Source organism: Equus przewalskii, chromosome 23, assembly GCF_037783145.1.
Source record: "Equus przewalskii isolate Varuska chromosome 23, EquPr2, whole genome shotgun sequence".
NCBI classification, from domain to species: Eukaryota; Metazoa; Chordata; class Mammalia; order Perissodactyla; family Equidae; genus Equus; species Equus przewalskii.
Window position 1 is genome coordinate 16,135,205 of NC_091853.1, and position 23,699 is coordinate 16,158,903.

The 23,699-nt window shown below is 39.9% G+C and overlaps 1 protein-coding gene across 2 annotated transcripts in view; it reads left to right on the top strand.

The window, feature by feature from the left end:
* Window positions 1–10,960: 10,960 nt before the first annotated feature.
* The window catches only part of DHX9 (DExH-box helicase 9), a 48,346-nt gene continuing 35,607 nt past the window's right edge, over window positions 10,961–23,699 (top strand). The window contains exons 1-4 of one of the 2 annotated variants that reach the window (XM_070591096.1): window positions 11,010–11,141; window positions 12,473–12,551; window positions 14,178–14,302; window positions 14,958–15,098. In XM_070591096.1, the coding sequence (XP_070447197.1) occupies window positions 14,192–14,302; window positions 14,958–15,098 (252 nt within the window). In that variant the 5' untranslated portion in view covers window positions 11,010–11,141; window positions 12,473–12,551; window positions 14,178–14,191. Of the gene's footprint in view, window positions 11,142–12,472; window positions 12,552–14,169; window positions 14,303–14,957; window positions 15,099–23,699 lie in introns of both variants that reach the window. The other variant, XM_008521737.2, reaches the window with a different exon arrangement.

The window sequence follows — 23,699 nt, forward strand, 5'->3', positions numbered from 1 at the left end:
TCCAGAGATATCAAAATGTTTTGTAAAAATGTGTTTTAGAAGTGATACAATATAGCATCTTCCCATTTTTAAAATCAAGTAACTGTGGCAGGAAGAAGTTAAATATCTTTATCAAGGTCACACATGGTCTGTGGCAGAGCCATGATATGAATCTTAACTCCGTAACACTAGACCATATTTTACACCAGGAATCTTAAAACCATTTGTCTACTATTAACAACACCTCTTAGCCAGTGTTCAAGATTCAAGCCCAAGGAGCTACTGATGTAGTGGAGAGTTGGGTTCAGTAAAGTACAAAATGGCAAACAGTATAACATGGTTGTATGGGAGGCAGGGCTGCCTCGTGGTTATGAGGATGACCTCAGATCCAGGCTGTGTGGGTTCAAGTCCCAGCTCCACCATTTACCAGCTGTGTGACCTACAATATGTTATTCAACTTCTCAGTCCTTCAGTTACCTCGTCTATAACATGGAAATTATATCTACCTTCTTGTGAATACACAAAGTAATACATGTAAAGTTCATAGAAGAGTGTCTGGCACATCATATGCACAGTGAAGTATTAGTTATTAGTTTTGGTAGCTATCCACGGCATTCAGTATGTGTTTATACAACAGAGAAACATATCACTGCTAAACCTTTTAACTGGTAGCTGGCAAAATACAGTGGAAAATGATACTAAACCCAAGGCAAGAGCTGAAATGGAAATTTGCATTTAGTATTACTACAGCCCAGATTATAGTACCACCCTCATATTTTTTCCTAGGTTGCGAATTTTTGACTCTGCTTCCATCTAACAGTAGAGGGTACGGAATGGAGAATATCTGTGAGCTCTTGAATGGCCCATGTGTGACTATTTGAAACAGTAACTAACACAAGAAGAGAATGCCTTTTGCTAAGTGATTTTAGAGGAACGTCAGGTCAAAGAGGTATAGACAAGAAATGGGAAACCAATGAGTCACCATCATTGAGAGATTTGAAGTATTTATGTGTGTATGGGGTAGGGAGGTATGTGACGACTTTTTGTATTAAAAATGTTACTCTTGGGGCCGGCCCAGTGGCGCAGCAGTTAAGTTTACACGTTCTGCTTTGGCGGCCCAGGGTTCGCCAGTTTGGATCCCAAGTGCGGACCTATGCACTGCTTGTCAAGCCATGCTGTGGCAGGCATCCCACATATAAAGTAGAGGAAGATGGGCACGGATGTTAGCTCAGGGCCAGTCTTCCTCAACAAAAAGAGGAGGATTGGCAGCAGATGTTAGCTCAGGGCTAATCTTTTTCTTCAAAAAAAAATGTTACTCTTGAAGCACTGTGATGAGTACCTGGGAAGACAGACTGGGAACAAGTAAACCATTTGGTGGTCTGCTGCAATAGGTAACCAACAATGAAGCTCTGAACTAAGGAAGTGGTAGCAGGGATGGAGAGGAGGGAATGAAATGAAAGATACTTAAAAAGAAGAATCTACAGAACCCGGATATGGAAGATACTTGTGTTTATTATTTATTCTGTGTAACAAATCACCCCAAAACTTAGCAGCTTGAAACTGCAAATATTTATTAACTCACACAGTTTCTGAGGGTCAAGAATCCAGGAGCAGTGTGACTGGGTGGTTCTGGCTTAGGGTTGCAGTCAAGCTTCACTCATCTCAAGGTCCAACTGGAGCTAGACAGTCTGCTTCCAGGTTCACTCACACAGTTGTGGGCAGGCCTCAGTTCCTTGTGGCTGTTGGTCAGAGGCTTCAGTTTTTCACCACACTATGGCACCTTGCTTCCCCTAGAAAGATCCGAGTGAGCGAGAGAAGAGAGTAAGAGCAAGCATGAGCAAACCAAAGCCCAAAACAAAAGCCACAGTCTTTTAAAGCAATCTCAGAAATCACCTACCATCCCCTTCTGTATGCCTTTAATTAGTCAAAAAGATCAACCCTAGTACAATGTAGGATGGGACTACACAGGGTATAAATTTTAGATGGCAAAGAGTACTGTTGGCCATCTTAAAGGCTGTCACAATAATGAAGGAATCAGGATTGACGCCCAAGAATCAAAGCCTGGGGGACATCATGTAGAGAGGTCCACCATGCATTTACACGTGTTGGTCTGAAGCTCAGAAGAAGGTTTTGGAAGGAGATAGATGTTTAGAAGATAGCAACACATGGATGGTAGTTGAAACCATGGGAAGAATAAGATTGTCCAGGCAGAGTGTATATACAGTGCTAAGAACAGAACCTGGGCATGACTGGCGTTCGGCGTGCATATGAAGGAAGTTGTGTAGTAGTCTGAGATGGAGTGATCAGAGACATGTGAGCAGAGCTGTGCTCAAAGGAACTCCAAAAGCCTCAAATGGGAGGGGTGAAGGTGCTCAGAGAGCCTTTGCTTCAGGAGTCTCATCCTTGGAGGAGAACATAAAGCTTGGGGAAACAGGCAGTTGGCAAGCGTTGCCATCCTCAAAGGACCAAGGGTCTTCTAACCACCACTGAAGGCCGCTTTGAAGTGTGGAAAGCCCTTGAACCTCAGCAGTTGGGTACCGCATGCGGTGCCACTGCCAACCGCCCCATCACGGGCTGAGTCTGAGGCTCAGGAGGCAGGCTCCACGGCAGCTCAGAAGCAGCACAATTCAACATCAGGCTTCCCAGCTGCAGAGCAGGAGGCCGGAGCTGAAAGACCAGCATCCACCCTACCCCTGACTCAAGAGAAGGGAAGACTCAACCCAGAGGAGCCAAAGGACCTGCCCAGACCACGGCCAGTGGTGAGCGAGTAAATGGTTAACAGCTGGCTCTGGCAGAGGTTGGGGAAAGAAGCCCAGATTTGTAGCATTTGCCAGTTTCCATGGTCTTAAGTATTCCCACCATGATGATTTCAAACTACAACATGACGTCAGCTGGCTCACAGACTTCCTGGAAGTTGAACAGTTGGCTCTCAGGAGCATGACACTAATATTTTTCTTCATGTATTATTATATCATTTAAATTTTTTGCAATCATTTATGCATTGTTTTGTTTTAAGATTGGCACCTGACCTAACATCTGTTGCCAATCTTCTTTTTTTTTCCTTCTCCCCAAAGCGCCCCCTCAGTACAAAGTTGTATATTCTAGGTGTAGGTCCTTCTGGTGGTGCTGTGTGGGACACTGCCTCAGCATGGCTTGATGAGCGGTCTAGGTTGGCGCCCAGGATCCGAACCAGCAAAACTCTGGGCTGCCAAAGCGGAGCACATGAACTTAACCACAGGGCCAACGCCTATGCATTAACTTAAGAATTAGATAGATAAATTATTTTTTAAATAAAAAGGCATATTAGCAACCAATCTTAGCCTAGGACCCAGGCTGACTCTCCCTAGAGAGGTGACATCTGATTCATCTGGACCAAGAGGAGTGACCATACTGTTCAGTAGCAGATACCCAAAGTCCTGCACTTCAGGACTTGGGTTAGATTCCTGATGAAGCACAGTTCCTGGGCACTCAAACAGTGGTACCTGCCACATTCCAAGCCGTAGGCCAACAGAGACCACTCTCAGGAATCAGAGCCAATGTCCCTTCTCTTAGTCTTTTCCTGCAGGTTTCTTCCCGCACTCCCATCCACATGGTTTTCATCCTTCCAACAGGAAAACCATCATTTGCTCTCTGGTCAATGGACCATCAACAACCCACTTAAAACACTTCAAACTTAGCCTCATAAAATTCATTTAGTCTTCCTAAGAGCAAATAAGACCATGGTCTTTTTAATGTTCTACCATTCTCTCAAGAGTGTGACCTACAGAAATGTGAGATAATAAACAGGTGTTGTGTTAGCCACTAAGATTGAGTACTTTGTTATGTGGCAACAGAAAACTAGTATAGCCACTTAGTGACTCTTTTGTGGAAACACTGCATTCAATCTACACTTTCTTTTTCTTCAGTCTTTGAATTTCTTCTTCAAAAGGCTGCCCAAAGTCTTTTAAATTCTTTCGAATCATGATCAGGAGACTCAACCATCTCTAAGCCCTCCTCACTGATGATAGTTAGAATTAATGGCTACATGGGCTGGCCTGGTGGCGCAGCAGTTAAGTGCACACGTTCTGCTTTGGCAGCCCTGGGTTTGCTGGTTCGGATTCCGGGTGCGGACATGCCACTGCTTGGCACACTGTGCTGTGGTAGGCGTCCCACACACAGAGTAAAGAAGGATCGGCACAGATGTTAGCTCAGGGCCAGTCTTCCTCACAAAAAGAGGAGGATTGGCGGCAGATGTTAGCTCAGGCTAATTCTCCTCAAACAAAAGAAAAAAAAGAATTAATGGCCACAGAGCTGGGGTCACATTTTAATAAAATTATTAAATATTGCTTTGATGGAATCTCAATACTGCAAGCAGTTCAAAGGGCTGTGGTTTCCCCCATTGCAAAAAACCCCAAAAGACAAAAAAACAAAAGCAGAAGGACCAAAGACTTAACCAAGAATGTTCATATCAGCTCTCTTCGTATTAGCCAAAACTAGAACAAATGTCCATAAACAGGAGAATGAGAAAACAAATTGTGGAATATTCATAAAATGGAAGACTAAACAGCAATAAAAAAAAGTACTGCTATGCCTAACAACATGGATGCATCTCCAAAATACTCTATTGAGTGAAATAAGCCAGACACAAAACAGTACATACTACACAATTCTACTTTTATGAAGTTCAGGAACAGGCAAAACAATCGTGATAAATGTCAGAATAGTGGTTACTTTTGGGAAGGGACACAAGATAACTTTCTGGATGATGGAAATGGTCAGTGTCTGGCTCTGGGGGTGGTCCCACTGGTTACACATAGGTACAAAATCCGAGGGCTGTGCACGTAAGGGTTGTTCACGTTCACCTTTATGTATGTAAATACTACCTCCATTTTTTTTAAAAATAGAAAGGACCGGAATTAATTGAATTGATTACATGTGAAAATTTGGGGTGAGTTCCTTCAGCTTAGTCTGCATCTAGTTGAAAACATGCTGATCTGCCCCAACAGTTTACCCCCTTGGAGGAGTTCAGGAAAGAGTCATGCTGGTGCCACACAGACAGAAGAATCACAGAACTTTCTTACAGGGCACTGTCTGAAAATGGATCAGAAGAAATGAAATAAACTACAAAAACTATGGCCACTAGGTCTGCTTCCAAGGCAGGAGTTAGGATTGATGCGGGCTCGGAGAGCCAAAGAGTCGAAAGAAAGATTTCTTGGATTCTCGAGATCTCGTAGGAGTGCTCCTTTATTCAGAGGATAGCATGGGGACGGGACCTATGAGCAGTGAAGAGCTGCAATGTGTTGAGGGTTAGGGCTAAATTTATAAGGCATTTGTGCGTGAGTTATTTTTACTAGACAAAGGAAAGATGATGTAAAAAGTCATTAAATGGTATCAGTGCAGGTGGGGTCTGGTTACTGTGTGGTCGTACCACTTTAGATATGTATTGGGTCATATAGATCGGCAGGTAGGCCAGGATGCCCTGGGCTTCTCTCCCTGGGGCAACCCTGATCCACACCATAAAATCCATCAGGTCATATAGATCAGCATGTAAGCCAGGACACCTTGGGCTTCTCTACCTGGGGCAGCCTTGACCCACATCAGGATCACATGGAGAAACAATAGCCATTTATCCCCCACCATCACTTCCTCCCAAATATCCAGTTATTTGGGTCCCAGACCGTCCCTGTTGAAATAAATTTCTAGGCCCAAGATGGAGCTGCTCCTGTCCAGGGTGCCACATGGCTGTTTTATTGTCCACCATTCAGATGTTAGCTTAAATATTACCATCTCAGAGAGGATTTCCTTGAGCAGCCATTGTAAAATAGCCACCCAGTCAAATTGTATCCCAGAGTTATATTTAATCCTCTGCATAACACTTATTACCAGTGAATATTTTACTTGCTTCTTTGTTTATTGTTTGTCTCTCTGCTAAAATGCAATCTCTTTATTGAATCTGTGACTTTGTGTCTTCCATAAGTTTTGGAAAATATCTCTTCATATATTGCTTTTGTTCCATTCAATGTCTCTTCTACGTCTGAAACTTGAATTACATGGACCTTTGTACCATGTTTGAGTCATCTTTTAGGTTCTTTTATGTACTTATCATTTGTCTTTCTCTGCAAGGTCAATCTGGATCTTTTCTACTGATCTATTTCCCATTGACTAATCCTCTTTTCTGCTATGTACAAACTATTTTAAACTCATTAATTGAGTTTTGAATTTTAGTTATTGTATTTTTACTTCTAAAATTTCTATTTGATTCTTTTTCATTTATTCCAGCTCTCTGTAAAATATCTCCAATGTTTTCATCTATTTTCTTAAACATATTAATCACAAGTCTTACGCAGTCTCTGATAATTTCAATGTCTGAATCATTTATGGCTCTGTTTCTATTATATTTTTTCTCTTGATTTTCAGTCATTTGGCCTGTCTCCTGGCTTGCCTGGAGATTTTTTTTTCTAAAGAATGTGGAAAACTCTATAAAAAAAAAATTGAGAGGTTGTAGATTATTTTATCTTCCTCTTCTGGCAGGAAGAGTAAAGCAGAGCACTTTGGTCTAATCAGGAAATGAGAGGATTCAAGGCTAGCTTTCATTCTCCAGAGTCTGTCCTTCCCCTTAGAATGTAGCTCTGCAGGGGGTCTCAGATGAAAGCCTGCAGCGTTTACCAGGGCCTCTCTTCCCTGGTGGACTCCAGGCTTGTCTCTCCAGTCCCACGAGACTGCTGAGAGCTCTGCTTAGCTTTTCAGCCTCTTACCACTGTTCTCTACTTGGCATTTTGATCTTTTGCCCCAGGCAGCTTGGGATTCAGCAAATGCCTCAAAGTGAGAAGTGACACAAAATCTCTGTTGTTCTCTCTTCCCGGGGATTTTGGCCCCTCATATGTTAGCTGCCCTGATTGCTTTCTAATGCTTGAAACAGCTGTTTTCTTTTGACTTTTTTTTTCCTTCAGATTTTAGAGTTGTTCTTGGCAGGAGGGTTGGTCTGATAAAAGCTATTCTATCGCAGAAGTCTCTAAGTGTAATCTCCATGAGCAAAGGATCTCATCTATCTTGTTTATGGCTGTTTCCTCTAGAACAGTGCCTAGTACCAAAAAAAGCCTTCAACAAATAATTGTTTTAATTAACATAAGTAGGAATTAGACCATGTGTCTGTCTTTGACATCTTTATCATTTACAATCTTCCATATCTATCTGAGTCTAGAATTGTTGAAATCTCCCTTTTTAAATAATCCCTCCCTCCCATTCCTCTCCCCCATAACATACATCCATTCTAATGTGTTTAATGTGTATCTTTAAAAATTTTGTATGCAAAATATATATTGTCATTTTTAATCTATATAAATGATCTTATATAACTTATTTTGTTCCTTATTCTTTTCACTTATCCCTGTACCCTCAAGGTCTATGTATATCCAATTCATTTCTTCTGCTGCATTTGATTCCATGGTTAACGTCCACTACATTTTATCTATCTAGGGAGGAACACCCAGATTGCCTACAGCTCCCTGCCAATACAAATAATACTGTAATAAATATATCTGATTGTTCTCTTTTGGAATTACATGAGAATTTCTTTGATATGTATATATATATATATATCTTACTATATATGTGTTCATTAGAATCAAATTCATTAGAATTTGATGTGTGTATATATATATATAATCACTATAAATATATATAGGTATATATATATCCAAGAGCAGAGTCTTTTGATTTTACCCACTTACACAATTTGTTTGACTAAGTAGTATCAGATTTCTCTCAGAATGACTGTACCAGTCTACTTTTTTACCAAGTGGGTATGGTGAATCTTTTATTCCCACATCACCACCAACACTTGACATTTATTCACTTTTTTAATTTTTGCCAATCTAATGGATATGTGGTGACATCTGAGTGCTGTTTTCATTGCATTTCTCTTGTTACTAATTCTTTTGAACACCTTGAGTATGCTTAGTGACCTTTTGGTTTTCCTCTTCTGAAAACTGCTGCTTCGTGTCCTTTGCTCATTTTTCTGTGAGGATTGCTACATTTTTCTTATTGATTTGAAGGAGTTCCTTGAATAGTTTAGAACAGTTAATCATCTCTTGACAACCTCAAACATCATGAATATCTTCCCCAACTCTGTCAACTATCTATTAACTTCATTCATGGTGTCTTTTTTTCTTCTTCTTCTTCTTCTTTTTTTCTTTTTGAGGAAGATTAGCCCTGTGCTAACGTCTGCCGCCAATCCTCCTCTTTTTGCTGAGGAAGACTGGCCCTGAGCTAACATCCATGCCCATCTTCCTCTACTTTATATGTGGGATGCCTGCCACAGCATGGTTTGCCAAGCGGTGCCATGTCCACACCCGGGATCTGAACCAACGAACCCTGGGCCACCAAAGCAGAACGTGAGAACTTAACCGCTGGGCCATGGTGTCTTTTATTAAGCAGATATCCTTAATTTAGATATAATCAATGCCTTTAGTTTTTTGCCTTATGGTTTGTACCTTCGAACTTTTCTTTAAGGGGACTATTTTTTTATAGATCTTTCTCGTCAACCTGTCTGACATCCAGGTTCCACGGGTGCACTGATAAGACGGCCAGAAGAGTCTGGCCCACAGGACCTTCTGGACTGGATACCTTCTTGGAATGCAGACAGCACCCACCCTCTCTGCCTGCCTGCCTTCATTTTGCCTTTCTCTCTACCCCCCCTGAAATTTCACTTCTTTTGCCTTTTTATATGCTCTTAATGTAAACCTACCAATTTTAACCTAATTTATTCTGGGTTTCGAAGTGAAAAGAGTGTAATACTCCACTCATAGGTGGAAGTTAAACATAGAGACAAAGAGAACTGATTGGTGGTTACCAGGGGAAAGAGGGGGTGGGGGGAGGACACAAAGGGTGAAGTGGTGCACTGACAACATGACTAACAATAATGTACAACTGAAATTTCACAAGGTTGTATAATTCAAGAAGAATCCTGAATACAAGGACTTCAACCTATTCAACAGCATAAGCAACTTCCTAAGAGTCTGAAGTCAAGCCACCCCAGCAGTCAGAAGTCTCTGTGAGACTTTTTTTTTTTTTAATTAAAAAACCCTTCATCCCTGTCTGGGTACAACATTGTATATGCTAGTACAAGAGTGATGAAGGGCACAAGTGTCATTAGTGTTCATAACCTTCTGAGTGGGCTCCAACTTCACCAGCCCTGGCCTCCTCAAGACAACATGACCTTGCTTAAATGCTAGTTCTGGTATCAGGCTTTCTTATTTCATTCCCTCTCCCCAGCCCTTTGTGTATTTGAAAAACAGAGTGATGAGCCAAAGCATCCTCTTCCATTTCTCATCATCCATTTTAACCATAAATGTCGGTTATAACCATCCCATCCTCCTTGCCAGAAACTTTGCCTCAGTCCAGTCGATTGGCAGAAGTAACAAATGGTCTGAGAAAACTTGCCAGTTTTTTCCCCCCATACAATCTACAGATTAAATTTAATATATATCTTTATAACCTTTATTATCTACCAACCTCAGGAACTAAGTTATTTCTAGCCAGAAAGGTACATCTGAAATGTTAAGTAACCCATTTGAAACAGACCTTTTATTATTTGATCCTTAAGAGTGATCTGTAGCCTCAGTTCCACATTCTTAGGTAGAAAGAATGTTACTTATTTCCTTATCATAGCTTAAAATAAATTCCCACACTTCTCTGTCTTGCTTTGCCAACCTCTGTAGTTTTCTAGATAGTCATATACTGGGAACAGTTAATAGTTGGATTGAAATCTGTCCACTTTCTTTATTTCTGGAGCATGTTTTGAAGCTTCATCTGCAAATGTTAAGGAAGGTCTTAGAGGGAGCTGGTTGCCAGGGGCAACCTACAAAGGTAATGCCGGTCCCCTGGGGATTGTAGGTCTCAGATGTAATGCCTAAATTAAGAACCAAATCAATAATAAAATTTTCCTTAGTCCTTGGAGGGTAAAGATCCACCTGTGAAAATTTTATTTACACTTACTACGCTGACACTTTTGCTGTGTTCATTGCCTACTACAAAACAATTGCAATCCATTTATGCTAATTGAGTTTCCCTTATCACAAATAACTATCAGGTACCTGCTGCTTTGATTACTCTGATGGGTAAAAAATAAATTAAAAATTAAGGTTTTTCCCTCAGTGATTTTATTCTTAATTGAAGACAGCAAATATATGGAGAAAATAAAAGGAGGAGTAAATGATAAACTGTGTTGTTCTGATTGTAAGAGCTACAAAGTGAAAGGGATTGATTACTGTGAGCAAGAAGAGTTAAGAAAAAATGTAATGAAAGAGATGGAAAATAAGGATGGATAGTATGATGGGCCCAGATAATGGGACAACCACTATCTGGAACAAACCCAACTTGAAATGTTTTGTAATGTTGCCTTCATGGGAAGAATTAGAGTTAAAAATTTTAACAGTGACTATTATATGATAGTTAAGGATACAAATTATTCCAAAGACTCTGAAGACAAAGGATATCCAATTTAAGCAAAGACAACCCTGCAGGTTTTATCTACTCATTAAACTAGTTTTTCCCAGGCACTTAGGATGTGCCAAGCACTGCGGTGAGTGGCCTAAGCTAGCCAGGCAGGGGTCCTGCGTTCATGAGCTTATTTTTCTTTCAGGAGATGTTCGCATTACAGTATCGAAATCACTACAATAACACCTATTGAACATTTATCATGTGCCAGGTACTGTGCTAAGCCCCTTCACGTGCCATCTCAATCATCTCAACAACCCTATGAAGCTAGCACTCTAGATTTCCAGTTCTGGCTTCAAAGAACCTCATCTGTCCCTATAACAGAAGGTGCGAAACATTTTGCATCATCAAAACTACCCAAAATGTTCCAAAGCAGCTAGGCCACGACGGGAAAAAGCCGGCCTAGGGAGCGGCGGGCAAGGGTCAGCCGATCTCCCAGGCGACGGGACGCTCCCCATCGCGAGGTTGCGGCGGCCCCGCCCCTCCCGCGGGACGCCCTCGGGCCGGGCTGGCTTCCTGCGCATGCGTACGACCACTGACCCCGCCCCTCTGGCGCCGCGGTCGGAGCCATTTCGTCGCCGCCTCCACGCTAGTTGCGGCGCGTTTGCCGGGTGTTTGTGAGGAAGGCCGGCGTCAAGGGCCGCCTGGAGAGAGCTGTGCTCTCCGGCACCGGGAAGCGGAGGCCGGTAAGAGCAAGGCGTCTTCGCCACCCGTTGGGGCGGCGTGGAGCCCCGCGGCCCTGCAGCCGGGCTTTGTTGCGGAGCGCGGCGACGGGTGGGGGAAGGGGAGCCGCCCGCCGGGTTCCCGGATTGCGGGTTGGGAGCCTCTAGCTGCACGGCGCTGGCGCTGCTGGGAGCAGCGTTGTGGCCCCCACTCCTTCTCCCGGCCATCCCCAGTCCTGTGTCCGAAGCAGACAAACCCCACTTTCTCCTCCGACCTTCGTGCGGCGGTGGCGCTGTCGCCGCCGATCGAAAGGGGGTGAATGGTCTGGTGGGGAGCCCGCCGTGACGCGGACGCGCCCAGGGCCTTTCATTCATTCGTTCAGGCCGTAAATACGGGGCGCTGCCCCGCGGGCGCTGTGGACGGAGCGGTGCACACGTTAGGCGCAGTCCCTCCCCTTCCCTCGCGGAGGTCGCGGGCCTGGTGGGGGAGGGGGACTCCAGGAAAACAAATGCCTGCGGGTTTCGGGAAAGAGGAGTTACAGAGGGAGAGGGAGAGAGCTGCTTTAGATGGGATGGAAAGGGGTGGCGTTTCCGAAGAGGTAGCCCTGTGGGCTGGGATCTCGGCCTTCAGACCGAGGGTGCGTCAGCTGTGAGGATGCGGAGGGAAAGCTGAACTGCAGAGGCAGCAGGGATTAGTGAGCGCTGAAAGGCGGCCATGTGACTGGAGTGTGGCGAGATGGATTTAAGAGGAGAATGGATTTTAGGGTGGCCAGAGTGGAAACGGGGAAATCACTTAGGACGTTATTGGAGTCCTCCAGGTGTGCAGTAGCGGTGGCCGGGGAGATGGAGAGAAGCGAATGGGTTACTGACATGTTTTGGAGGGAGAATTGCGTAGTAGATTAGCAGTCGGATTACCCGGTTTGGAATTCTGAGTCCCCCCCCACGTAGAGCTCTGTCCTTTGGGCAAGTTGTTCTTTGTCTCAGTTTACTCACCTGTGAAAAGGAGATGACGATAATGCTTATTTATATAGTTGTTGTAAGGGTTATGTAAAATAGTTCGCGTAGATGATCCTGTAAGGATTCTTACTGCCTGGCACGTAGGAAGGGCTCCACACGGGATCGCTATGGAGGATCTTGAAGGAGTGGATGACTCCCAAATTGTGACGTGAGTGGATGGTGGTGCCGTTTAAGGAGATAGGAACACAGGGGATTAGGAGGAGGAGGAACAGGTTTGGGAAGAAATTTAAAATTCTGTTTTGACTGAGATGCCACGTTAGTATTCACCTGGGTATGTTACTGCTGCAGTTGGATGAACGTGATATTTTTTTAATTTTTTAATTTTTTTTTTGCTGAAGAAGATTAACCCTGAGCTAACGTCTGTGCCAGTCTTCTACTTTACATGTGGGTGGCTACCACAGCGTGGCTGATAAGTGGGTAGGTCCCAGCCCGGCATCTGAACCCTCAAACCCCCAAACCCCAGGGCCTCTGAAGGAAATGCCCTGAATTTAATAACCACTATGCCAGGAGGCTGCCTCTGGATGAACTTTATTTCGAAATTTGAAGAGAGAAGATTGAATTTTCAACATATATATACTTGGGAATCATTGGCATACAGTTGATATTGAATATTACAGTTAGGTGAAACTAGGGAGGAGGGAATTTGATAGTGTAGTCCTTCATATGTCATGATACTCATTCATCCTGAGGACTTGTTTTTTGAATTAATTATTCGGGGGGGAGTTTATATATAGACATCTTCAGCTTTCCATAATTTTTCAGTTAATAGGATGTCCCCAGGGTTAGCCCGTGACTACGGAATAGACTTATTAACAAGTTTATACTAGGGGGTCCAGTGTGATGACATTAGACTTATGTGCTAACAGAATGCACTAAACATTAACAGAAGACCAAAGTTTAATGTTAGTAATGGGGTTTCTTCTCACAGCAAACTAAATTCATAACATATTTTCATTGGTTCTAAATTTGATCTCAGATACCTTGTTTATAATTTAGACTTAGATTCATGGGTTCCGTATGTTTTGGTATCTTATAATTGGAGTAGAGGGAGAATGCCAACTATGTTGCGCTTCTACAAAACCTAATATCCTCAAGTTTTAATGATAAAACATAAAGGAGAGATTGGTACAGAATATTTAACATTACTGTTTTCGGTTCAAGTACTGAATATTTAATACATTTGGACTTAATATAATATATAACCTGCAACTTTAAGGACAGTCTACCAAGGAGACGTGATCGGAATGAGAATAAACTATTGAGTTTATGCACAAAATGATTGGTAACCATTTCATAATGTAGTAACTTGGATTTGAATTTAGGCCTCCATGGTGGGTGACTTGGAAAAAAGTTACTTAAACTTTCTATGCCCTAGTTTCTTCCTCTGTAAAAGATGATAATAGTATCTACCATATAATGTTATCTACCATTGTGAGAACTGAGTTAAAACACATAAGCTGCCTATTCTAAAAACAAAAATGGGGCGGGGTAGGGGGACACATTACATAAAATATTTTTTACAAAAAGATAAAAATCACTCATAGTCACCCAAAGATAACCATTTTGGGGGCTATTTCTTTCTAGTCTTGATTTATGCATATATGCTTTTTATGTAATTCAAATCTTACAGTTTTTCTTTTAATGTGCCATGACTTTCCAATCATGTCTAAAATTTCCTCATAGGCAATTTTAATAGCAGCATGATAGACTATCCTGTACTTAACTTAGATTTTCAGTAAATTCCAATTATTGGTTATTTCCAGATTGTTAATTTCCAATACTTGCTCTTATAAATAATGCTGGATTTTTGTTTGTTTTGGATTTTTTTGGTAAGGAAGATTGACCCGAGCTAACCATGCCAATCTTGCTCTATTTTGTATGTGGGACGCCTCCACAGCGTGGTTTGATGAGTGGTCTGTAGGTCTGTGCCCACAGTCCAAACCTCGGGCACCCAAAGCAGAGCGTGCAAACTTAACCGCTGTACCTTCGGGTTGGCCCCAATAATGCTGTTTTTAACTAACTTTTGTTTTCTTAGGTCTGAAGAAGGCACTTGAATCATGGGTGATGTTAAAAATTTTCTGTATGCCTGGTGTGGCAAAAGGAAGATGACCCCATCCTATGAAATTAGAGCAGTGGGGAACAAAAACAGGCAGAAATTCACGTGTGAGGTAATAAAGAATAACGTTTACATTTATGTGATTTTTGAGGCTTGTTTTGGTGTTAAAAGAACATTTTCTATTTGGAAATGTTAAAGTGTTGCATGTTAGAGAATGCTCTTTATTGTGATTTGCCTGCTGTTGTTTCATTATAAATCATTTTCAAGTGAACATTACTTTTAGAACAATCTGATAGGTAGATTGTTCTAATTAGAACATGCATCTTCCTCAGCTTCCATACCTACCAGCAGTGCAGATTAGAAAAGTTGCATCTGCTGTTTGCACTTCTACTGACTCCTGTAGAAAGTAGAGCAGTTCTTGATCGCTTCCAGTTGAAGTGCTTAAAATAAATACAAATGGAGAGCTTGTTCTTGGATCTTATGAAATTGGATTTTAATGTGGAACATTCTGTTACGTGAGAAGAGAATATCTAAGCCACATAAGTTAATATTCTTCTTTTTGGATTAGTTTATCGAGGGACAGCATGATTCAAGCTTTTTCATAAGCTAGCCTGTGAAGTCTCATAGGTGTGTTATTTTCAGTGTGTTTATAGAGTATGTCTCCAACAGTTAACTGTTATCCCTTAATGGACTATTGAATTATGAACTTTTTAAATCCCAGGATTACCCAGGTCAATCTCAATACATTTTTTCCTTGTCTGTTAAAGGTTCGAGTGGAAGGATATAATTACACTGGCATGGGCAATTCCACCAATAAAAAAGATGCACAGAGCAATGCTGCCAGAGACTTTGTTAACTATTTGGTTCGAATAAATGAAGTAAAGAGTGAAGAAGTCCCAGCTATTGGGGTAAGTACTTATGGCTAAGCACTTGAGATGTATAAGGTTATGCCAACCCACTATGTATGGTGATGCATACATAGTGGCCCATACATATAAAAGTCAGGAACAATTTAAGACACTGTTTGCTCCCATTGACACTTAGGTAGCAGGGAGAAAATAGTATTTTGTGCAATGGAATATCATTATTGTGTTTTTTATTAGCTTTAATTATATTATGTAAATATGCAACAGAGCCCCCTCTCTAGTACTGTTTTTAAGAAATGTTTTATTTCTCATTTAATTAAAAGATGAAAATTTGAATTTTCACAAAAATAGAGGGATTGTCATTATAAAAAGATGTACATTATGACTTAAGTAAATTCCTTAGGTAACTTAAATGAAAGATTCAGTTTTCATAAAACCTTCAGGAATGATATCTGTGTCGGTTTTAACTATTTTCACTGAGTTTTTATATTCTGACTTGTTTATAAAGGTAAAAATGTTTTATAGGCATAGCTCAAAGATACTGCAGGTTCGGTTCCAGACCACCCTGATGAAGCAAACATTGAAATAAAGCATGTCACACAAATTTTTTGGTTTCTCAGTGCATATAAAAGTTATGTTTATACTGTATTGTAGTCTGTTCAGTATGCAATAGCATCGTGTCTTGAAAAACAATAAATACATTAACTAAAAAAACCTTGATTGCTAAAAAATGCTAACCATTGTCCAAGCCTTCAGCAAGTTGTAAGCTTTTTGCTGGTGGGGGGGGTCTTTTTAAAAAATGCAATAAAATGAGATACACCTGTATTTCTTCCATTGCTTTGACCCAGAAGTCAAGAGACTTACTTTCTAGTAGATTGTACCACTAAAAGATTATAGGATTTTGATTATATTGGTTTGCACATCTGTAAAGTGAAGGGATTGGACAAGATGATCTTGAAGATTCTTTGAAAAGAATGTTGCAAATATCTTTCAAATATTTGAAACCATTGCCATTTGCTCCATCTGTTACGACCTATTCTGTATCTTTTAGCCTTTTCCTCTTTTGTAGTATAGATCTGCTCTTAGCAGATTCTCTTTAATTTTCTTTTATGTGAAATGTTTTTTATTTTACCTTTTTTCTTGAATATTTTCACTGGATATAGAATTCTGGGTTGCCAGTTTCCTTCTCTCAGCACCTTAAAGATAATGTTCCATTATTACTTTATTGTCTAATGAGAAGTCAACTATAGTCAAATTATTTTCCTCTATAAGTAATGTGTTGTTTTCTTTGGTTGCTTTCATTTTTTTCTTATCTTTGATTTACAGCAGTTTGACTGTAATGTGAGTACATATGGTTTTCTTTGTACTTAATGCTGCTTGGGGTTTACTAAGATTCTTAGTCTGTAAATTTATGTCTTTCACAAATTTGGGAAACTTTGGCTATTGTATCTGCAGCCTCATTTTTTCTCCTGGGGTTTGTATGTTAACATATATGTTAAACCTTCTGACATTATCCCAAAGGTCCCTGAGGTTTTCTTCTTTTTTTCCTACTTTCTCTCTGTTCTTCAGATTGGGTGATTTCTGTTGATTATCTTCAATCCACTGATTGTTTTCTCTGTCACTTCCATTTGTTGTTAAGCCTATCCAGTGAATTTTTTATTTCAGATTCTGTTTTTTGTTTCTAGAATTTTCAGCTTTTTTTTTTTTTTTCAGATTTTATTTCTCTGGTGACATTTCTTACCTTTCATTCATTATAATCATGTGCTCATAATATGAATGTGAATTTCCTTGATGTCATTGTTCATAGTTATAATAGCTGCTTTTAACATCCTTGGCTACCAATTCTAACCTTTGGGCCATCTCAAAGTTGGGCTCTCTTGATTGTATTTTCGCTTGAGATTAGATCGCCTTTTCCTGTATGTAAAGTAATTTTGGTTTATGTCCTGGGTAATTGTGAATATTATGTTGTAGAGACTCTAAATTATATTTCTTAAAAAAGTATTGCTTTTGTTGTTTTGGTGTCAAGCAATTAATTTGGTTGGGCTCAAACCGCAAACACTATCTTTTGAGTAACAGCTCAAATCTCACTTCAGTTTCTGATCCTTTGCTAGCTGGCTTGGAGTCTGTCCTGTATATGTGTAGTTCAAGGGTTAGCCAGAGATTTGGGCAGAGTTTATACACAGAATTTGAGGTTCTTCCTTTCCTTTACAGGATTCCCTCCTCACTTCTTGCAGCTTTGGTTTTCCCAAACTTTTACCCTCTGATTCTTCAGGCCAGAAAGACTGAGTTTTCTATTGGAGATTTAGCTACCTCACATGGTTTCCTTTAAGCTAAAAGCCGTAATAAACAGGAATTACACTCTTGCGATTCCTTGCTTTCTCATTTCAAGTTCCCTCGAGAATCTGACAGCTTTTGTTTATTTTTCAGTGCCTGCATATAGTTGTGGGGGTCTTTGGGGCGGGGCGGGACAGGGTGGGAGGTGAGAGGGTTGTGTTTTTTTTTTCCCTAGAGCTCATGTTGGTTATTTGCTGGAGGAGTCAGTCTAGTAGGAGCTTACTTGGCCATATCAGAAACAATACCCTGTTGTCTTTTTCTTATTAGCATTTTAACACGTTCAGATCTTTCCCATTAAATGCTCTAACTATGCATTTCCTGCTTTCTCCCTCACTTCCTTTGTTCCTGCTACACAGGCCTCCTTACATTCCTCAAATATGCCAGTCCTTTTCTGCCTCAAGACTTTTGTACTTAACTATTCTTTGTGCCTTGAGCACTCTTCCCCAGCCATCCTATTTAAAATTGCAAATCCACTGCTACCTTCACCTTGGTACTTTTTATTTCTTTTCACTGTTTCATTTTTTCCATAGCACTGACTAACTTCTAACCTCTCAGTTGGAGGTGATTGTATCTGCCACAGATACTCGGCAGTGCATGGAGACATTTTTGTTGTTACAACTGGAAAGGGGTGGTGGTAACACTGACATCTGGGAGGTGGAGGCTGGGGATGTTATAAACCCTACAATGCGCAGGACAGCTTCCTACAACAAAGGATTATCCAGCCCAAAATGTCAGTTGTATTGAGATTGAAAAACCTTCTTCTAACCTAATTTTTCCCCCTAGATCCTCATATTTCATGAGAGCAGGGATTTTTGTCTCATTTTAGTTCATTATACTGTTCCCAGCATCTAGAATAGTTCCTGGTCTGTATAGCAGGCATGTAAATGTTTTTTGGTTTAATGAATGAATGAATGATAAGTGGATGTATTTGGGAAGAAATCATATTACAAGCCAATCTCTACTTTTAACTATCATCTTTATCTTACCTCCCTGTCTCCGCCAAACTCTTGTTCATGTCACTTACTTCATCTAGCACTTAACCTTTCACTCCACAAAACGCACTTGCCAAAAGTGACCCGTTTCTAAATGAAAAGGATACTTTTAAAACTTTTTATTGTAGATAATTTTAAATATGTATAAAAGTAAGAATCATATCATGAACCCCAGTGTTTCCATAGTGCAGTTGCAACACTTTTCAACATGACCAGTTATGATTCATCTCCAAGTTCTGTCTACCTCCTTCCTTCTAGATTACTTTGAAGCAAATCCCAGACATCCTATCTTTTGTCTGTTACTATGTCAGTTTGTATCTCTCAAAGATAATCCTTTTTAAAGGCATAATAATTCCATTATCAAACCTAAAACAAAACAGAAAAAACATATAATGTCCTCAAATATCTCTCAAGGAGGGGGAAATTTCCCCCTTCCACCTCTCCTGAGTTCCTGTGGCTGGACTAATAATGAAATTGATGTAAGACTAAATTAACAAGAGAAAAGTCAATTTAATGCGTACATATGGGAGATCATAAAAATGATGCTCCAAGAGTGAACAAAGCAGGCAGTTCACATATATTTTACACAAAGAAACCATAAGTTCATGAGGAATTGACAGGACAAAAAAACTTAGGTTTAGGGTACATAGTTAGTGAAGAATTTAAGCAGAGTTTAGGCTTGAAGTGGTAAATTAGTAAAAGGTTTGTTTATACAGGCTTCAGCCCCGAATTCCCTAGCTCAGGTGATAAGGATGCAGGGACAACACCTTTAACGTGTGAGATTTATTTCCTGCATTCAGAGAGACAGAGAAGGGTCAGAGTGCCCTTCTTGTACTGGCTATTTCTGAAGTGACTTTAATTGAAAATAATCAGTATGCCGTTCTATATGAATGTGTTGGGGCGGCCTGTCCTGGGCCCCAGCATAGCCAATTAGTATTCAGATTTTCCTGATTGTTTCATAAATCTATTTTTTAGTTTGTTTAAATCATGCTCTAAATGATGTCCATATTCTGTTGTTGATTGATATCTCTTAATCTTTTAATTACTAGATTCTCTCTTCCTCTTGCTTTCTCTCTCATTTTTCTTTGCAGTTTGTTGAAGAAAGCACATCATTTAGTTTCCCACAGTTTGGATTTTGCAGATTGCATTGCTGTGGTATTATGAAACATGTTTCCCTGCCTCTCCATTTCCCGTAATTGGTAGTTAGATCTAGAGACTTGATCAGATTCCGATTTGATTGGAGTGGAGGGGCAGGAACGAGAAATCACCAAAGGTAATGTTCTATACTTCCATTAGGAGGAGGCACATGATGTTAGCAGCCACTGGTGATCATTGTGTAGATTTATTATTTTGTTAGCAGATTCTTTTGATTTTTAGCTGGAATGCTTTTATAACATTAAACCTTTCCTTATCAATAATTTAGTCACCCTGAGGTATAATTTATACAGGACAAGCAAGATAAATGTTTGATTCTTTCCCTTTATTTTAACAATTTAAAAAAATAATAAAGTGGTTCCTAGCACTTTCCAAAGGTCATCACTAGTTTTATTTTTTTCCAGAATCATCAGGAACTCATTGATTCAAATATGTAATGTATTTTGATTCATTTGTTGTCTTCTTTTTGATGTTTAAATTGTCTCATTTTTGGCTAGATGTTTAAGTTGTCTCATTTTTGGCTCAGATTGATTCCTGAGGTTTTGTTTGTTTTTTGGTTTTTTTTTTTTTTTTTTGTGAGTAAGATTGGCCCTGAGGTAACATCTGTGCCAATCTTCCTCTCTTTTGTGTGTGGGTCACTACCACAGCATGGCTGATGAGTGGGTGTATGTACATGTCTGCGATCCAAACCCACAAACCCCAGCTGCCAAAGTGGCACATGCCAAACTTAGTCACTACACCACTGGGCCAGCCCAGGTGTTTTTTAATTTCAATGTTCTCTAGGGACATGCACTTAGAAAAATTGATCTAAAATGAAAAATGTAATGGAGAACTTCAGTCCATTGATTTCACGAGTTCTTTTGCCATTTCTGAGTTTCCTGGGTCCCCCGGCATCGTTCCTGTGATTCGGTACAGGTCACAGCGTGACAGCATCTGCAGCAGAGGAACATCAAGGATCACCTTTTTAAAATCAGATAATTATATAAAACGTTTACATAGATTTGACTTTAAATCAGTAAAATAAGTATATTTAGAAAAATCTGGCCTCTGTCCTGCCTCTTCCATCCTTTTTCACATCTTCCAGTTTTTTGTTTTTTAATTTTTGATCAATATTCCTTTTTCTAACTATAAGCAAATTATGTATATATATTAATATCCTTTACCCCAGCTCTCATTTCTTATGCTAACACTATCTTATTGTACATATTTTTCTTTTTCTCCACCTACCGTGTTTTTTACTTGCATAGTACCATAGGTTACTCAACCAGCCTCTGTTGATGGACATTTGTTTCTTTGGTTTTTTTCCTTTTACTGTTACAAATAATGCTGAAATGAATAGCCTTATGCATATGTATTTTTCTTTGTCTGTGGGAAAGATTGCTTGAAATAAGATTGCTAGGTTAAAGGATATATGCGTATGTGATTTGGCAAGCTGTTACATTTCTCTCTCCATAGGAGTTGTATTATTTGCATTGCGAAAAGCAGTGGTTCTCAACAGGGGCGAATTTACCTTCCTGGGGGTGTTTGGCAATGCCTGGATGTGTTTTTGACTCTCAGGACTTGAGGGGGAGGAAGTGTGCTGCTGGCATCTAGTGGCTAGAGGCCGGGGATGCTGCTGAACATCCTAGGATGTTCAGAACAGTCCTCTACAACATAGAATTAACTAGCCAAAATGTCAGTAGTGTCAAAGAGCAACCTTGGTCTACAACCTCACCATTGGCATATTTTTGTCAATCTGTGGTAGATATCTCAGTGTCTCTTTTATTTGCCTTTCTCTTACTGTAAGTGAAGTTGAAGATCTTTTGACATTTAAAGGCCATCTGCATTTCTTTTTCAATGAACTTGTTCCATATGTCTTACCCGTTTTTCTATTGGATTCTTAGTCGTTATCTTCTTTGCATTTGTTTGTGATGTGTTTTCTTCTATACCAAAAAAAAAGGTGTTCTTAATGTAAATTGAACACCCTCCCTTCCCCCCCATCAGTGTTCCAGCTTTATTGTTCACATCTTTCATCTCAACACACTGTTTCTTTGTTTTTTCTAGCACCCAGTTTTCTTGATTATCTTCCTGTCTTTCTGACTGTTCCTTAATTTTATTTTTCATCTTCCCCTCACTCAGTAGGGTTTGGCCCTATACCCTTAAATGTAAGTCTTGCATACCATAATTATCGCATCCTTTGTTCATACTATTCTGTAAGCTTCACATTCTGTTAGGTATTGGAAATTGTATCTTTTTTGTAATGAATTCATCAGTTCTTGACTTTTACTTAGACTAAAACATGATTAATCTTTTATTACTACTTGACAGGGAGCTATATATATTTCTTCATCTTGAACAAGACCTTTTGTTTCGATAGATCAACTTTAATCTAACAGGCTTTCAAAAGTAAGACTACAGTGAGAATTCATGAGACTTCCTTATACAACTCTTCTCCTTTCTTAAAACTTGAATTTTTAAATTATATATACTAAGCAGTTTTTCTGGCTTTGCTTCCTTCTGTTAGATGAAAACGTTTTTGGTTTTTATGGGGATTTTGTTTGATTTATTCATAGAAACAATATGCCCTTTGAAATAGTGAACCTGTTTCGTCACTTGTGTTGGGGGGGGTTGGTCACATCAATCTGTCAGTAAGTATATATTGAATAGTATGAATTCTTAATGTAATATTGCAAGATTTTGAGAATACTTGAATAATTTTATATTTCAGTGTATCTATATCAATAGATTTACTAGTTTTGGTAGTCTTTAAAAAATTATTTGTCAATTTAAGAGAGAAAATGATAGTTTGTTTTAATATTATGCATTTCTTTAGTTAATAATTGGAACACTTCTCAATGTTAACTATTTCTAATTTCCTCCTTAGAATTGCCTGTTCTTCACTTTTCACTAGTTCATGTTTTACTGACTATATATAATTCCTTCTAGAACTAAAAAAATCAATTTTACAGCATTTAAATACATGTTCATTGTAGAAATTTGGGGCAACATAAAAATTATAAAGAAGTCAAATATATTGCCAGTGTTGCTGAAATCTACTATTTAAATGTTTAAGTATTTAAATGTGTATTTTAACATGATAGAATATATATTGTATGTATGTTTTATAACCTGCTTTTTTAAAATATAATAAACATTTTGTCATGTCATTAAACCTTCTTCTTTAAGCAGAGCCAAGGTTATACACCATGACACACTTTTAATACACTCTTTCCTTCCACTTTTATCTTAATTGATCAAGAAATGTAAAAAAGAAAATCCTCCCTGTCTTAGTTTGAGCTACTGTAACAAAGTACTGTAGACTGGTGGCTTATAAATAACCAAAACTTATTTCTCACACTTCTAGAGGCTGGGAAGTGTAAGATCAAGGCTCTAGCTGATTCACTGTCTGGTGAGGGCCCACTTCCTGGTTCATACAAGTCTGTCTTGCTATATCCTCACGTGGTGGAAAATCCAGAGAGCTCTCTGTGGTCTTTTTTATAAGGGCACTAATCCATTCATGAGGGTGCCGCCCTCATGACCTAATCACCTCCCAAAGGCCCCACCTCCTAATAGTATCATATTGGAGGTTAGGATTTCTTTATTTTTCTTTATTTAATTTTTTTGAGGAAGATTAGCTCTGAGCTAACTACTGCCAATCCTCCTCTCTTTGCCGAGGAAGACTGGCCCTGAGCTAACATCCATGCCCATCTTCCTCCACTTTATACGCGGGATGCCTGCCACAGCATGGCTTTTGCCAAGCAGTGCCATGTCCATACCCGGGATCTAAACCGGCGAACCCTGGGCCACTGAGGTGGAACGTGTGCGCTTAACTGCTACGCCACCGGGCCAGCCCTGGAGGTTAGGATTTCAATATATGAATTTTGGGGAGACAGAGCATCCAATTCATAGCACTTCTCATCACTGGAAAATAGGAAGTTGTTTACTTCCTCAAGTCTTAAGGAAGAAGTTTTTTAAGTTGATATAGATAGAGAGTGAGGTAGAGCATAATTGTGGCCCTAGAGTGGGCAAAGTGGTAGAAAGAGGAAAAGTAAACATTGTGGTACCAGTGCTGCCTACTGGTTTTTTCGTGGGACCTGGCTGTTAGGCTCTTCCCAGAGTAGGCTGTACTTCATCTCCACAGCCCTGCCCTTGGAGGAGCACGGTGCCTCAAGCCATATGCTAT